Here is a 17387-nt window from a genome sequence, read left to right as displayed (position 1 = left end):
TCATAGCATCTCTGCCCCAGGATTTCTGTCATGGCATTTTTCTGTCATGGCGTTTTTTCTGTCATGGCGTTTTTCTATCATGGCGTTTTTCTGTCATGGTGTTTTTTCTGTCATGGCGTTTTTCTATCATGGCATTTTTCTGTCATGGCGTTTTTTTCTATCATGGCATTTTTCTGTCATGGTGTTTTTTCTGTCATGGTGTTTTTCTATCATGGCTTTTTTTCTGTCATGGTCTTTTTCTATCATGGCGTTTTTCTGCCATGGCGTTTTTCTATCATGGCATTTTTCTGTCATGGCGTTTTTTCTATCATGGCATTTTTCTGTCATGGCGTTTTTTCTGTCATGGCGTTTTTCTGTCATGGCGTTTTTCTGTCATGGCCTTTTTCTATCATGGCGTTTTTCTGTCATGGCATTTTTCTATCATGGCATTTTTCTGTCATGGCTTTTTTCTGTCATGGCGTTTTTCTATCATGGCGTTTTTTCTGTCATGGCGTTTTTCTATCATGGCGTTTTTCTATCATGGCGTTTTTCTGTCATGGCATTTTTCTGTCATGGCGTTTTTTTGATCATGGCGTTTTCTGTCATAGCATTTCTGTCATAGTGTTCTGCCCCAGCATTTCTGGCTCGGCGTTCAGTCTCAACTTTTCTGTCTCGGCATTCAGTCTCAGCGTTCTGTCATAGCATTTCTGCTCAGGATTTCTGGCATGGCATTTCTGCCTCAGCGTTTCTGCCCCAGGATTTCTGTCATTGCATTTCTACTTTAGTGTTCTGTCATAGCGTTTCTGCCCCAGGATTTCTGTCATGGCATTTCTACCTCAGCGTTTCTGCCCCAGGATTTCTGTCATTGCATTTCTGCCTCAGCATTTCAGTCTCAGCGTTTCTGTCATTGCATTTCTGCCCAGGATTTCTGTCATGGCATTTCTGCCTCAGAGTTTCTGCCCCAGGATTTCTGTCATGGCATTTCTGCCTCAGCGTTCTGTCATAGCGTTGCTGCCCCAGGATTTCTGTCATGGCATTTCTGCCTCAGCATTTCTGCCCAGATTTTCTGTCATTACATTTCTGCCTCAGCATTCAGTTTCAGCATTTCTGTCATAGCGTTTTCTGTCATAGCATTGCTGTCCTTGCGTTTCTGCCCCAAGATTTCTCTCATAGCGTTTCTGCCTCAGCATTCAGTCTCAGCATTTCTGTCATAGCGTTTCAGCCTCAGCGTTTCTCAGAGGGGCATTGTTGTTCGGTCATGGCATATACCCCGGTAGCTGTTTTCATCTTCGTTGGTTGTCATGTCTCATTGTTCTTTGTTCATGTTTGTACCTGGGTCAGTTAGCTAGGGCTCACATGTCAGGATCTGTCACGTCTACAGATCCATACGGGCTGAGGTTTCATTTGTTAATGATTGTTGACCAGAATCTTCTCGCCCGTATACCATACGTCATACGATGCACGTTCATTCACCACACCTGTACGACTACCCACCACGGTCTGTGGGTACACCAGCCCTGAGTTTTCCGTTAATTACCTGTCTGTGTGCTGCAGGTTACTTGGGCTCACTCACTACTTACACGAGGGTGGGGGGGGTCCGTCATCAGGTTTATTTTACGCGCAGTGGTCTTGACAATTGTGCTCATGTTCCCATACTTAGGCACAGAGGGGTGTTGTTGTTCTCATGTCTGGTTGTCTGTCATTTCTCTAGTTTGTTTTCTAAGGTTGGGCTGTATTGCCATCCATACCGTTATCAACCATGCTTGCACTCACTTTCATCAGTCCTGCCCGTTGTTAGGGCTAATTTATTGGTGCAGATGTCATTTCGCCACTGGGCTTACCTTTGGGTCAGAAGCAGTCGTCAATCTTCTTTCAGTTGACGTTCTGTTGCTTAGAGGCCCTGGTTACCGCCGGGGATTCATAGTTTCTCTCAGGGTGTGTGCTGAGCCACGTCCCATTGACGGTCCTTAAGTGGTAGGTTGAGCAAAAGTCGTCATGATTCTGGATTTCACTCTCGGCTATGATCTCTTGTCTAAGATGTTGCCTGGAGAACTGCTCAGGGATGTCAGTCCAGTGATCTTTTCCAATCCTCAGCCTGTACCAGGTAGGGGGCTTCAGTCACTTTGGGTATGACTGTATCATGCCATGAGACTTATTTCCCCGGAGTGGAGTCTGGGAGTCTGGCCATCCTTCCTCGGTTCAGAATTCAGACTCGGTTGTCAGGTCACAGGCTGAAGCACGACCCGATCGAATCAGGTGGGACCAGTGTTCTGTGTCTGGCTTGGTTTCTCCATGTTGACAATGCTTATTGCCATAGTGCATGGGCCCCATCCACCTACTCCATCACATCCTTCAGGTATTCAGCATTTTGAACTCCTGCCAGTTGTCCTTTTGTACTCACCCTTGCACTTCCCCATACCGAGTATGGGTAGGCCAGGGGTTGGGGGCTTTTCACTGAGCACTTCACTGGTGTCCATTTGAAGTTTTGTTCTTCTCGACCATCATTTTGCAGGGGCTCCTCGGGCCAGCCATTGCTCCCCTTCCCGTACGTACCCTCTCATTCACAAGCAGTTCATTCTCATGTCTGGGTTGTCTCGGGCTTCACGCTCAATCCAATCTTTCACGGGACATTTAGTTGGGTTCTGGGTAGCTTTGCAGGTTCTATAGGGGTTTCCGTCTCATCACCAAGTCAGAAGTCAGGGGGTTTCTCCTGTCATAACGGATACTTACCGGATACATACTGTTGCCATCTGGGCGTGTGCTACTCCACTTGATTGATTGTTACCTTACCTTCTTCACCTAAATGTGTGTCTTTTTGCCCTCTTTCAGGCATACTGACCAGCCAGGCCAAGGCACACCTCAGGCCTTGGTGCTTAGGAGTATCACTTTCTCACTTGAAGACTCTGACTACAAGTGTAAGGCTGGCCGGAGGCTAGCCTGTATTTGTGGGAGGAGTCGAGAGGGCTATTTAAGCCTCCTCCTCTGTCAAGGCCAGGTGTCGTCAGCGTTTCTGGGTTCCCACCCACCTGTTTTCCCCAGCCTTCATACATACTCATAGTATCTCTTCTTATTCTTACATTCAGGCTATGCCCTCTTTTAGGCATACTGACCAGCCAGGCCAAGGCACACCTCAGGCCTTGGTGCTTAGGAGTATCACTTTCTCACTCGAAGACTCTGACTACAAATGAGGTTTAATGTTGAAAAATGTAAGGTATTGCATTTGGGTGCCAAAAATACGAACACAAGTTACTGGTGGGGGAAGAACCTCTGGGGGAATCTAGGATGGAAAAGGACCTGGGAGTCCTAGTAGAGCACAGGCTCAGCAATAGCATGCAATGCATTAAAAATGGAATGCACTCCAGAGATAAAACGATAATTCTCCCAATATACAAGACTCCAGGTCCAGCCGCATCTTGAGATGGGCATCAGTCCTCGGGAAGCATGTGCTGGAACTAGAGAGAGTGCAGAGAAAGGCAAAATGGGACTGGAGGACCTCAGCTATGGGAAAAGACTACAAGCACTGAACTTATTCTCTCTGGAGAGGAGATGCTTGAGAGGGGATATGATATCAATGTGTAAATACCATACTGGCATAGGGAAAAAACTTTTCAGTGAAAAGGAATTAAAAAATTCACAAAAATTGGAAAAGAAGTGGTTTAACCTTAAACAGCATAGAGGATTATTTACTGTCAGAGCGGTGAGGGTGTGGAATTCTCTTCCACAAGTAGTGGTATCAGCAGGGAGCATCGATAGTTTAAAAAAACTATTAGATGGGCACCTTAACAACCTTCATTTTTGTTTTACGATTTTTTTAACACACTTTGACCAGAGCAATATAATGTTACTGTAGTAACATTGTACTACTCTGGAGAAGTGATCAGTATTTTTTTTTTACACATTTACTCATTATGTTTGCATATAGCAATGAATGTCATTGTTATATGCAAGCAATTTACAGAATGAAATCAATTCAGTTTGTTTTGTTGTGATTAGCTGTGATTGACCACAGCAGATCACATGGCACAGATGGGTCGCGAATGGCCAAGAATGTATAATGTGATCACTGTGACCAATCACAGCTAGCAACACAATTGTATATAATGGATGGCTTGAAAGGAAGCCATCCATTCTTTACAACTGTGACCTGCTGTGATTGGTTATGGTGGTCACATGGTTTTCGGTGGATGCAGCTGGTGACAGATCAATCTGCTGCTTGGCTCCATGGCCGGGTGCGGTGCACGATCCGGGAGGGCATCAAATGACATCCATCCAGGTCAACGAGAGGTTTGTGCAGGCGTCATCTGCCCATAGGTCAGGTGGGATCAGATTATAAATGTAGCGACTGGCTTCCCGGCCCGCTCCTAAACAACCAGCTATTCACAGTTTGTTACAGAGAAAAACAAAAAAGCAAAACACATGAAAACTGCATAAAAATGCGGGTTAAAAAATGCAAAACGCACGGCAAAATGTGCCGGAAGAATGCATCAACCGCAGCCGCACTCTTTTCCCCCCATGCACACCAAAGATGTGGGGCTTATTTACCTCTCACTGACACCAATTTGGGGAGTTAATTAATCCTATAAGCACCAATGACATGGGGCTTATTATATCCTAGTGACACCAATGACAGGGGACTTCTTTTTCTCCTATTGACACCAATGTTTGGGGCTAATTTTCATCCCTATGACACAATGATGGGACTTATTTTATGCTACTGAAACCAACAATGCGTGGTTTATTTTATCCCACTTACACCAATGATGGAGCTTATATTTATATTATCATGAATACCCAGGGCTTGAGTCCTGCAGGAACCTGGGCACTGGTGAGGCTGCTTGCTGGGGATTTTCCAGGCTGCAATGCTGGGCACTAGTGAGGCTGCATTGATGGGCACTAGTGAGGCTGCATTGATGGGCACTGGTGAGGCTGCATTGCTGGGGATTTTCCAGGCTGCAATGCTGGGCACTAGTGAGGCTGCATTGATGGGCACTAGTGAGGTTGCATTGATGGGCACTGGTGAGGCTGCATTGCTGGGGATTTTCCAGGCTGCAATGCTGGGCACTAGTGAGGCTGCATTGATGGGCACTGAGGAGTGAGCGACCCGGGGCCTGGGCCCCATTTTGCACAATCAATACAGGCAGCCTGAGGAGAGGGGCCCCGGGCTGCTACACTCAGCACTCCCAACCTCACTCCTCTGCACAGACCAACACATGTGTGTGGACACCTTGGGGTAGGAGGGGCCCCACATATTGGAGCCTGCATAGAAACATAGTGCAGAAGGGGCCCCCAGTCATTGCAACTTGTTTTAGAAATTCCCTGCGAGGGAACAATTATCACAGATTTTGTTTTTTTTTATTAGTATAGCATACAGGTTAAATTACTTTGCTGTTACATCTGTTCTATATTTGTTTAATGCATGGGAATTTTGGAGGTGTCCTCGTAAAATGTTGCACTTTATTTGTTAAAAAAGGAGTACGTAAAAAAAATAAAAATAATTATATATAATTATATATATATATATATATATATATATATATATATATATATATATATATACACACACACACATATACACACACACTTTATGTTTGGGGGGGGGGGACTTGACCCCTGTGGACACCAATGATGGGGCTAATCTTCACTAACAATGATGGTATTTACTTTACCCCTCTCACACAAATTATGGGGTTTGTTTTATCTTATTAAAACAAATTATGGGGTTTAATTTAGCTCACTAACACCAACAGTTTTTTTTTTATTGACATGGGACTTTACCCCAACTTTCTCTTCAGTGTATACCCAGGCCCTATTTTTTTTAGGCTAACTGCTTTTTGTTTGCAAGGCCTCTCTTTAGGCAGGCTTTTCTTTTGAGAGGAGGGGTATTTGGGGATTTTCAGTTCTTTTAAGAGTATTTCATTTTTTTTTTGTTATTAAATAGGTTGACAGTTTTTTTCTGATCATTTGTACTTGAAGTTAACTTTTGTTTTCATCATACCACTGCATTGTTCTACCTCACATTATATCACTCACAATTATCGCACACCCAACTTCAAGGATAAAATAAAAGTTAGGCATACACCAGTTGGGCTTACCATCCCTAATAAAAAAACTGTCCTGCTGCTGCCCAATTTACCATGGTTGTTCTTGTAGTAAATCCCAGCCTATGCTCTTTGTCTCCAGCTAATTTGGGTCTAGCTCATTAAAGATGTCCTGCTTATGCCCAATTTTACATTACTGTATTATTTGCAGTCTTTTAGTAAAACACCTGCCTGTATTCTTTTTCTCAAGTACATTTTGGGCTATTATTTTTAATGAAAACTGCCTTCCTGCTGGTCAATTTTACACTGTGCTCTTTGTTGCTAGTAAATTTAGGCCTTTTAAACACTTCCTGATCATCCCATAACAGATACTGATATAGTATATTGCTATACTGCTACAGGGCAGGCGTTCTGTGCAGAATATATAAAGTGTATAATTCTGCACTTCCGCCTAGGGGGTCACAGCAGAAGCCGATCAGTGGGTGCTAGTCAATGGATGACCACCGGCACCTGCCGATCATCGGGAACAGAGGATGCAAAATAGGCAGAGCACTATCCTGACAGGGGGGAAGTGATGCATTTTCTTTCCCTGAAAATGTATCACTTCCCATAGTAAAAGCACCACATACAGTACACAAAAACACTGGCTAGGTGCGCATTCAACTCTTTGATCGCCCTAGATGTTTAACCCCTTCCCAGCCAGTGTCATTAGTACAGTGACAGTGCATATTTTAGCACTGATCACTGTATTCTCACAAAGTGTCAGTTAGTGTCCGATTGTCCACCGCATTATTGCAGTCCTGCTATAAATCACTGATCACCACCATTACTAGTATAAAATAAAAAAAATAGAAATTGTAGTATATATCCTATAGTTTATAGGCACTATAACTTTTGCGCAAACCAATCAATATACACTTATTGGGATTTTTTTATCAAAAATATGTAGCAGAATACATACTGACTTACATTTTTGAAGAAATTAGATTTTGTAATTTTTTTTATTGGATATGTTTTATAGCATAAAGTAAAAAAAAAAAAAAAAAAATTGTCTGTCATTTTTGTTTATAGCGCAAAAAAGAAAAAAAATACAGTGGTGATCATACTTCAGTGATAATACTGAAGTATGTAAACCAAGATAATTGTAAAAATGAAAAATGAACCACTGTGAAATATACACTGTCACTAAGACTGTAAGAATTGTAATGTTCTGCAACACCATGAACAGCTTTAGGCTAAGTTCACACTATTGTGATACGGGAACCAGTGCGATTCAAGTACGGGTCCCGCATCGCATGTCTCTGGCAGGCAGTTCACACTGCCCTATGCAAACCGCTGCGGGTGTCAATACAAAGTTAATGACACCCCCAGATTGGTTCGCATGCTGCAACAATAGGATCACATGGGTGTGAAAACCCATGCGATCCGATTCCAGCGTGGACCAAAAAAAAGGGTCATGCACCATTTTTGTCCGAATGTGATGCGAATTCCGCCATACAATCTGTATGGCTGAATTTGCATTGCACAGACATTGCAGTGCGAATCACTTGCGATGTCTGATATCGCAATAGTGTGAATCCAGCCTTAAAGGGGAAGTCCAGCCAAAGCTTGTTTGGCTGTACTTCTATGGATCACAGGAGTGCAATTCGTTTTGCACTCCTGTAACCCATTTTCAGCAAAGAGTGGGCTGAAGTCCGCACTCTGCTGATGTCACCGATTTAATTCCAGGGACTGCTTCATCCCAACCACGGAGTCTGGATCCGCCAGTTGCCTAGACTGACACCCGTCTCAGCCTCTCAGTGAGCTGCTGAGAGCCTGAGACAGCTGCTCCGCCCCCTCCACAGCTCAGTGCTCCAATGAGCAAGGAGGGAGAATAACAGAAAGCTGTGACAAACAGTCTACAGCTCTCTGCTCACGGAGCTCTGAAAACCAAGTGTTAGGTGGTGTTTGATCGCTCGGTTCTCAGTGTAGAGGTGCCTGGGGACAGATGCAGCATTGGACCGATGCTGCATCCCCCTAGGTAAGTAATGAATGGGGGGAATGGGGGGAAAAAATCCTTTACTTCTTTTTTAAAGTGGTTGTAAACCCACATTTGTAAGTTTTACCTATAGGTAAGCCTATAATAAGGATTGCCTATAGTAGTGGAAATATCTCCTAAACGTGCGCCGTTTAGGAGATATTTCCTGTACACTGAGCCGTTTATGTCATCAGTGCATGTGCCATGAAGAAACGGACCTCCATGCCATTTCCTCACTCATATGTGCCATGATTGATAGGTCCTGCGCTCATCGCGGGAGTGACATCACGCGGCTCCGGCCAGTCACAAAGCCGGAGTCCGCCGCTCCGGAAGGAATGCATACTAGCCCATTATGCTTTTACTTTGCAGGGTTTGCAGGGGAACAAAGAGGAAGTAAAACCCATCAGGGTTTACTTCCTCTTTAAGGCATTCCCCATTTATGTTATTTAAAGGATTTGTGTATGAAACAAGTTTGGGTGCCCTAAATTCTGAGAAGGTTTCGCCAAACTCTTGGAGTTTCAGCCCAAAAAAATCCAGGGCAGTGTGGGAAGGTGAAGGAAGAACATTGTATTTTGTTTTTTTATCTAGCATATAAAAGGACTTCAACATTACTAAAGTAATTATATCTTAATGCATTAACTGCATTTTTTTACCTACCTGTAATAATTTACTATTCTAATAGAATTTCTAATATGCTTTCACGGTTATATGAAGAACAAAAAAGATGGTACTGACTTTATTAGTCTTATTACTCACCATGCTAGTTATAAGTGGTCATCAAACACGCCATCATCCTCCACCTGCAGATCCTCTTCTTTTACTTCTAAACCACAAACAATATATTTTAAAAACAGCCTAACATAACAAACTGTACAAATAATAATTTTTTACAAAATTAAAGGAAACCTAAAGTTACAGTGCTGACACTTATCGGCATATTTATAAGGTAGTGGGCCAGACACTCAGCAACCATCCTTTGCAGGTGAATCTTTCAGGTACATGCATTTTAAATTACAGTGATTAATTAATCATTAGTGAATTTCTGGTAAAAGTCATATTCACTGCTTTGTAAATACGCCCCTTAAAGGAGTTGTATACCCTCAAGGTTTTTCACCCTAACCTCCCTGGCAGTATTCCCGAGCTTGACTCGGGGTTGATTTTCTCTGCCAGGAGCGGTAACCCCGAGTCACGCTCGGGGTAACATTGCAGAGCTGTCAGCGGAGTCCCCTTACCTTCCCCTGGTGATCCAGCGACGTCCTCCGCTGTGATTGCCGGCGAGATCACCGGTGAGAGCGCTGACTGGCATCTGACTTCCTAGTTTCATTCCCTGCGAGCAGCAGCGGTGCATGGGAGCGGAACTGGGCGGGTAATTCAAAAGTGACACACACATAAAAGAGGTGATACAGTGTAATCTGAGAGGATTACACTGTATCATCTCAGGTGTGATACTTGATTACTGTACAGTGCCCCTTGCCTGCCATTTTACTGTCATTTGTGCCCATAAAATATTTATAACATGGCATCAGAAAAGCGCCACTTTACTACAAAAGCGTTTTTGGACCAGTTGAGTGACAGCGACAGCGACACGGAGTTGCTCGCAGAACTGATCGATAGTGAGTCATGGGGAGATTTGTCGTCTGACACTGATCTGGCAAGTGACAACGGTGATGATCCTACACCTGACCTCAGCGATGTACACACTTAGTGCCCTCTTGACTGCGATACAGACCAGGTAGCGCCCCCAAGATTTACCTTCACTGGATCACCTGGGATGAAGGTAGAAGTTGAGCGTGACAACCCTCTGGCATACCTGCAATTATTCCTCACTGAGGAGGTAATTGAAAAAATTGTCACAGAGACAAATCGCTACCAAGAGCAGCAATCCGCTACGCTGCATGCCAGGTTTTCCAGAAGCAGAAAGTGGGAACCGGTGACCACAGAGGACATCTGGCATTTTCTGGGACTCATCATTCTTCAGGGGGTGGTGGGGAAACCGCTCCAGAAATGGTGCTGGACCACCAATAAGCTACTGGCCACTCCGTTTTTTGGCACCGTGATGTCAGAATACCGGTTTTCCCTCATCATGAAGTATTTCCACTTCACGAACAATGAAGAATTTGATGAGGCCACACATCCTGCGCCCAAACTAAAAAAAATCTGGGAGGTATGCCAAATTATTGTGACGAATTTCCAGCGGACCTACGTGCCAGAAAGGGATGTCAGCGTGGATGAAAGTTTGATGGCCTACAAGGGACGCCTAAGCTGGATACAGTTTATTGCATCCAAAAGAGCGCGGTTTGGCATCAAATCCTACATGCTCTGCGAGTCATCCACTGGATACATCTGGAATTCGGTCATTTACACTGGTAAAGGCACGAAGTTCAACCCCAGGTACAGCGGCTGTGGGATGGCCACATCATTTGTCCTTACCCTGCTGTAGCCATTGCTGAACCAGGGATATTGTGTGACCATGGACAATTTCTACATGTCCCCGGAACTGTATGAGGTTTTGCTACAAAACAAGACCGATGCGTATGGTAGCGTTAGGCCTAACCGACGTGACATGCCATCTATGTTTGCCAAGAAAAAACTAAAAACCGGAGAAATGGTTGCCTGGCAGAAGGGCAAGATGATGGCAATATGATGGCGAGACAAGAAGGACGTGTGTCTCATGAGTACTGTGCACAATACCTCCACTGCCATGGTCCACACAAAAGGTGGGAAAGATGTGCTGAAGCCGCAAGTCGTGATAGACTATAATAACACAATGGGAGGTGTCGACAGAGCCAATCGGGCAATGACATTTTATCCGGCTATGCGCAAACAGCAAAAAAAATATTATAAGAAGATTTTCAGGCATCTTCTGGAACAATGCCTTTGGAATGCATATATCCTGTACAGAGCAAAGAGTGACAATACATAACACCAAATTTCCATGCAAAAAATTGTACCGCTTTTGGTACAAAATTCCTGACATAATCATACCGCAAGGGAGGTTAAGGCATTATATGCCCTAAGGTGATAAACCTACTGTGCTGCAGCAGCCCCCCAGACCCCCCCTTTTCTTACCTAAGCCTGATCATTCCAGCAACAGGGACAAGCACAGCAGCTCCAGCCACTGTCTTGGGTCCTCATTGGATAGATTGATAGCAGTGGTTATTCAAATACAATGATGCCGGAGCCAGGGGCGGGGCAGAGTCCTGCTGTCAGTGTCAATAGATGCAGCAGCAGGACTCGGGAGCGCGCCTGCACGTGTGCCCCATGGAAAAAGGCTCTCCGTGGGGGCACTCGAGAAGAGGAGAGCCAGAAGCATGATGGGAGGATCCCAGAAAATAATGATCGGGCCGCTCTGTGCAAAACCCTTGCGCAGAGTAGGCAAGTATGACATGTTTGTTATTTTTTTTAACCTTTACAATCACTTTAATGTTTCTAAGGATTTTCTTTCAACAAAGCAAAATGCTGCAGTTTTGTAATATAATTATTCTTACTGTGAAATTGACCTTATACTATTCTCATGTCCAGGTTGCTGTGGCTGCTGGTTATCAGCTGTCAGTGGGGTTCCCCATACCAGGATACATGCCCTCAACATGGGGGGTGCCAAAGCACCCTGTCCCCATGTTGATGTGTAGTGTATAAAAAACCCTGGGCAAAACTTTTCTTGGGGTCCCCTCTTCCATGCAGTTTTGCTCTCCACCTGCCCTGAGACATACAATAAATAGCAGCTAGACTCAAAATCAGTTTGCTGAATCAGATCAGGCAGCGATTGCGATTGGTTGCCAGAGGTTCTAGTGTATCATTACCGCTCACTGACTGGTTGCTAGAGGTTACAGCACACATTATGGCTCACTGATTAGTTGCTAGAGGTTACAGCACATGATTTCTGCTTGTTGATTGGCTGCTAGAGATTACTGTGGATATGACCTCAGGGAGGGCATGATATACATACCAATGCCGCCGGCCGCCGCTATTTACATATGAATGCCACCATTTACATATGAATGCAGGTAATTTACATGTAAACACAAGGTCTGCAGGTGAGTCATCTGTACACAACAAAAAGGGCAGAGCTGTCAGCGTTAGTAGCAGCACTTCACACTGAGATATTGGGACACAGCACGGGACTAAAACCTCAAGGGATGAGGGAATTTAAACCAGGACAGTTGGCTAGTATGAAGCAGCTGCTTTGGGCCCCACAACAATGACAGGGCCCAGGGCAGCTGCCCCTTTTGCCCTGCCTTAAAAACGGCCCTGTTCACATAGGGATCTGGGAAAGCTTCCAGATTCCAATAAGCCCCCAGCCCACAGACCTCCACTACCATTGGCCAGGGTTGTCCCCATTAACAAGGTGACCCAAAGCACCCCCCATTTTGACATCATGTGCCCTGGTATGGTTCAGGAGGGGGGAGGGGAACGCTCACTCGCCCCTCCCCCCTTTGCTGACTTTCCAGGTTGCATGTTCGGATAAGGGCCACCGTGGATATAATGTTACACCTCTGGTGTACAATCATATTGTTACATCGTATTCAATTTGGGCACAGCCCCTGTCCAATATGGCAGCCGGCTCTTCACGCATCATCCTTTATTCACACGATCCAGGCACATCACTGTGTGGGCGCGCAATAACACACGCACCACCATGATGCGCATGCGCGGGCTTCAGAGCGGAGTCTTGCCAAGGTGACGCTCTGCGTGGTTACGTTGAGCGCACCTGACAGCAGGAACACAGACAAACCACGCCATTGGCTGGCGCGGCGCTCTGTCTCCGCCCATTCGGCGGAGTCTGTTGCCAGGGTGACGCTCTGCGTGTTCACGCCGAGTGCACCTGACAGCAGGAATACAGATCAACCGCGCCATTGGCTAGCGCTGTGCTCTGCCTCTGCCCACATCCTGGCCCACACCACATATAGGACGCCAGAGACGGCAATGGTGTCATTTCTCCTGAGGCAGTCACTTAGGAACAACAGAGGGAATCCATGGTCCAGAGATCCATGGACCTTTTCAGTTTTAGGCTACGTCATTTGCACCTTTGAAAATGTAAGTGCCTTTTATCTTCTACCATATATACCCCATAGCAATGGGGTCCCCTAACATTGGGGTATCAATATTCATGGCTAAACCCATTTTTTAAGGGGAACTGATCTATGTGGTATCCCCTGTGGGGTTGGCTGTGCACATGGGGGGGATGGTTGGGGTGGGGGTGTGGAGGACGGGTGTGTGGGTGGGTGCATGGTATTGGCGGGTCCCCCACTCCCCACTTGTTTCCCCATCCCCCCTCTTTTCTCCTTTTTCTTCCCCCTTTTTTCCCCCCTTCCACTTTCCCCCCCTCTGCCCACATCCTGGCCCACACCACATATAGGACGCCAGAGACGGCAATGGTGTCATTTCTCCTGAGGCAGTCACTTAGGAACAACAGAGGGAATCCATGGTCCAGAGATCCATGGACCTTTTCAGTTTTAGGCTACGTCATTTGCACCTTTGAAAATGTAAGTGCCTTTTATCTTCTACCATATATACCCCATAGGAATGGGGTCCCCTAACACTGGGGTATCAATATTCATGGCTAAACCCATTTTTTAAGGGGAACTGATCTATGTGGTATCCCCTGTGGGGTTGGCTGTGCACATGGGGGGGATGGGTGGGGTGGGGGTGTGGAGGACGGGTGTGTGGGTGGGTGCATGGTATTGGCGGGTCCCCCACTCCCCACTTGTTTCCCCATCCCCCCTCTTTTCTCCTTTTTCTTCCCCCTTTTTTCCCCCCTTCCACTTTCCCCCCTCTTTTCTTCTCTTTCCCCTCTTTTTCCCCCCTTTTCTTCTCCCCCTCCCCCCCCTTTTCTTCCCCCCCTTTCTCTCCCACCGCCACCCCCGGCACCCCAGCCCATACCGCCCGTGTCCCCGCCGCCCCCCCCCTCGCAGTTGCCCTATCAGTGCCACTCATTTCCACCATTGTCTGCCCCTTTCATAGATAGCCATAAGGCATCAGACGCCGTTTTTTTGTATCCAGCCATCTTGTAGATCTTGCAGGCCATCTGGCAGGGGAAGCCTCTGGCCCCCGGCATGAAATAACACACACACCCACAGGACGCCTTGGGAGGACGTAAGTTGCATGAGAATCCAACCAATGCAAGAGAGATATATATGCATACATGTATATAAATTGTAATATTATGATTTTTGATTTTTTAGATTGTGATGTAAGTTCCCTGAAGAAGAGTTTTCTCTGTAAAGATATAAATGTTGAAATGCGTTGGAAATTCCACTACTCCATACCATGGTGGTCATCTATGGTGACTGTATTGGGTAGTGCGATACATCACTTCTCTTCTCATTAGTATTTTCTTATCACTATTATTCAACGTATATGCAGATTCATGTTTTCATGTGAATATGTAATTTTTGATGTAATTGTCTTTCTTGTATAATTTTGTACAATTTTACTCTGAACGATTTAAATAAATTTACTTTTACCTAAATTTAAATTTAAAATTCATTGCCTTAAAAATCCCTTAAGAGGTATTATAATTTTTTCTACATAGGCATATGGGATGATGGCAATGACACATCCATACCACCAAGGTCATACTTATACTAGTTGTTATTACATTTCTGTTGGTGTACACAGTACCGTGCACTCCTAGTGTAGTTGCTACTACTTTTCTGGTGGTGTACACAATACATACAGTGCACCCATAGTTGTTATTACACTTCTATTGGTGTACACAGTACCGTGCACCACCCCTAGTGCAGTTACTACTACTTTTCTGGTGGTGTACACAGTACACAATACATACAGTGCACCCATAGTTGCTATTAGACTTCTGGTGGTGTACACAATATCGTTCACCCCTAGTGCAGTTGCTTCTATTTTTCTGGTTTTGTAGACAATACATACAGTACACCCACAGTTGTTATTACACTTCTGTTGGTGTACACAGTACCGTGCACCCCTAGTGCAGTTGCTACTACTTTTCTGGTGGTGTACACAGAACACAATACATACAGTGCCTCCATAGTTGCTATTACATTTCTGTTGGTGTACATAATACCGTGCACCCCTAGTGCAGTTGCTACTACTTTTCTGGTAGTGTACACAGTACACAATACTTACAGTGCACCCACAGTTGCTATTAGACTTCTGGTGGTGTACACAATAACGTTCACCCCTAGTACAGTTGCTACTACTTTTCTGGTGGTGTACACAATACATACAGTGCACCCATAGTTGTTATTACACTACTGTTGGTGTACACAGTACCGTGCACCCATAGTGCATTTGCTACTACTTTTCTGGTGGTGTACACATACAGTGTAGTGTGGTTTTGCTAAACAAAATTTACAGCATGTCCGAAAGTCCACCAAGGAGAGGCAGATGCTCACAGTCCACTAAATGAGGGCAAACAGGTTCTGTGTCTACAGTCAACAGTGCTGGTCGTGGACAAGGTGCATCCTCAGCATGTGGCCGTGGGGCACGCGTGTCCTTTTTTTCTGCAGCTGGCCATGTTTTTGAGCCACAACATGCAGAAGAGTTGGTGGAATGGATAACAAAGCCGTCCTCATCCTCCTCATTCTCTGTCACCCAACCTCAGAGTAGTTTGACTTCCAATGCAGCTGCCAAAGCGGCCTATTCCATCGGCTCCATGTCAACAGTCACTCCTTCCCTAGCCCCACCATCATGAACGGAGGAGTCCCCCCGAACTATTTGACCACAGTGTCGGGTACATGCTGCAGGCTCTGATGATGGTACCCAGGTTGAGGAAGGGAGTAACGTGTGCCTAGAGAGAGGGGGTGCCCAAGAAGGTCAAGAAACTGGCAGTCATGTTCCCCCAGCTGCAGCATATTGCCAGCACATGATTACAGCCTGAGGCCCTAATTGGCTTAAAAAAAAGGGTGGCCTCAGGGCGCAGAGCACTGCGCCCTGAGCCCACCCAGTTGTGTGACAATAATGAATTAATATTCACTATTGTATTCCTGCTTCTCCTCCCATCCAATCAGGAAGCAGGTTTTAAGACCCGATTGTCCGAGAGCGTATTGGCCACCGAGGAGGAGATGCTGGTGGAAGTCGCCGAAGATGTCCACGACCTAGATAGGGTAAGTGTGGGGCTGATGAGCAGGGGGAGGGGGGTGGTTTGCCGATCCACTGAGTTAAGTGAAGCACTAGCCACCACTGGTGTTAGGTACATTACCACTATAAGGCAGGGTAATTGCTGGTTTTAATTAAGTTCTACTTTACGGTAGGCTCAGAGCTCAGAACGGAGCTTGTCTATTCAGAACACAGTTCTTCTGCTGTGTGGAGGTGGATGTGTTCCTTTCCTCCAATCAGCTTTCACATACTGCCAGATTTGTTGGTTGGAAGCTGAAGAGACTTTGAGTGGAAAGTGAAAAACAGTTTTGCCTTTGTTTGCTGCATTTGCATTTTTAGGTTCTTTTTGGGTTCTTTCCTTGCAGCTTTTTAACACCTTTTTCTGTCATTTTTTAAACAGCCTTTTTTTTTCTTTCCTTCCTTCACACTACTAATTAAGGGGAGTAGTTCATTTGTCACAGGTGCTTGAGGTCCTATGTAACTTTCTGTAGAACTAATTTCTGAGCCTGCTCATCCTTGAGCTTGCCAGTTTTTTGCTTGCTGGAACTCTGACCAAGTTAAACTACATACTTGCCAGCTGTCCCGAATTTCCCGGGATTTAGACCTTTTTCCCGGTTTTCGTGATTCCCAGGAAATGTCTTGGGAAATCTTTGTTTTCCTGATTTTACGCCACCGCTGCTAGAGGTCCGCGGCCAGTGGAGACAATGTCTCCACCGGCCACTATTTTACAGAAGACCAAAACACCGAGAACAAATAAGAGGCCGGATGGCTGCCAATAGAAATTACGCTGCGGCGCTGCCCACCCCCCACCCTGCTGCCGGTCTGTTTGTGACCTGTTGAGGGAAAGTCCACAGGGCGGGGGTGGGCAGCGCCGCAGCTCAATTTCTATTGGCAGCCACCTGGATGGCTCCACCTGTTTTGTTCCACTCTGCCTGTTACTTCATTCTGGTGTTCTGTAATGGCAGCGGAGAGAGTCTCCGCTGCTGGGGGATACCTGATGTAAGGGGGGCTGCTCCACTGGGGGATACCTGATGTAAGGGGGGATGCTCCACTGGGGGGCACCTGATGTAAGGTTGACACCACTTGGGGATACATGATGTAAGGGGGGGGCTCCACTGGGGGCACCTGATATAAGGGGACTCCTCTGGGGACACCTGATGTAAGGAGAGACTCTGCTGGGAATGCCTGTTGTAAAGAGGGACTCTACTGGGAATGCCTGGTGTAAGGAGGGACTCCGCTGTGGACACCTGATGTATGGAGGGACTCCGCTGGGGACA

General features: G+C 45.8%; 1 protein-coding gene across 3 annotated transcripts in view; it reads right to left on the bottom strand.

Annotated features, from left to right (window-relative positions):
• RASGRP2 (RAS guanyl releasing protein 2) overlaps positions 1-17387 on the bottom strand; it is a 1629940-nt gene that overhangs the window by 104238 nt on the left and 1508315 nt on the right. For 2 of the 3 annotated variants that reach the window (XM_073605066.1, XM_073605067.1), the window contains exon 16: positions 8791-8857. The exons of the other annotated variant lie outside the window; for it this stretch is intronic. In XM_073605066.1, coding sequence (XP_073461167.1) covers positions 8799-8857 — 59 coding nt within the window. In that variant the 3' untranslated portion in view covers positions 8791-8798. The remainder of the gene's footprint in view (positions 1-8790; positions 8858-17387) is intronic. 3 annotated transcript variants of the gene reach the window in all.

This window comes from Aquarana catesbeiana, linkage group LG11, assembly GCF_042186555.1.
Source record: "Aquarana catesbeiana isolate 2022-GZ linkage group LG11, ASM4218655v1, whole genome shotgun sequence".
Classification (NCBI taxonomy): domain Eukaryota; kingdom Metazoa; phylum Chordata; class Amphibia; order Anura; family Ranidae; genus Aquarana; species Aquarana catesbeiana.
This window is presented reverse-complemented; position numbering and strand designations above follow the sequence as displayed.